The 496-nt window shown below is 59.3% G+C and overlaps 1 protein-coding gene across 1 annotated transcript in view; it reads right to left on the bottom strand.

The window, feature by feature from the left end:
• The window catches only part of ETH_00034010 (uncharacterized protein), a gene marked incomplete at both ends in the record, with an annotated part of 330 nt that extends 216 nt beyond the window's left edge, over positions 1 to 114 (bottom strand). The window contains one exon of the mRNA XM_013375417.1: positions 3 to 114. Coding sequence (XP_013230871.1) covers positions 3 to 114 — 112 coding nt within the window. The remainder of the gene's footprint in view (positions 1 to 2) is intronic.
• Between the last annotated feature and the right edge of the window lie 382 nt (positions 115 to 496).

Below are 496 nucleotides of genomic sequence, written 5' to 3'. Positions count from 1 at the left end.
TGCTCCTGCCCTTGCTGCAGCAGCAGCGCGCTGCTGTTGCTGCTGCTGCTGCTGCTTGAGCCAGCAGCGCCGCGTCACAACAACCCCACCAGTTTTTGCTGAGCCCTCCGCCATGGGCGGCGCCTGGGGGCGGGGCCCGACGCCGGCCCCGCCCGCAGACCCTCAGCAGCAGCAGCAGCAGCAGCAGCAGCAAGTGCTTTATTTCTGCACAGAGACGCAGTGGGTCTCCCAGAAGGGGGAGATGGACTGCGGGCTTGCATGCGCCTTAATGATTTTAAGGTGGGGCTTTTTCGAACTATCCCTTTAGTTGCATTTAATTTAATTTCAAACAAAGTAATCTTCTCAAGTTGCGAAGCTGCTGCTGCTGCTGCTGCTGCTTTTGCATTCAGGTCGCTGCATGCTTCGGGCTGCTGCCCCCAGCCCCCCTTTCTCTTGTCTCCTGCAGCAGCAGATTTGTCTCCCCGCAGCAGCACAGACAGCGACAGCAGCAGCTGCA

This window comes from Eimeria tenella, genomic scaffold, assembly GCF_000499545.2.
Source record: "Eimeria tenella Houghton genomic scaffold, Eth_scaff2778, whole genome shotgun sequence".
In the NCBI taxonomy this organism is placed as follows: domain Eukaryota; phylum Apicomplexa; class Conoidasida; order Eucoccidiorida; family Eimeriidae; genus Eimeria; species Eimeria tenella.
This window is presented reverse-complemented; position numbering and strand designations above follow the sequence as displayed.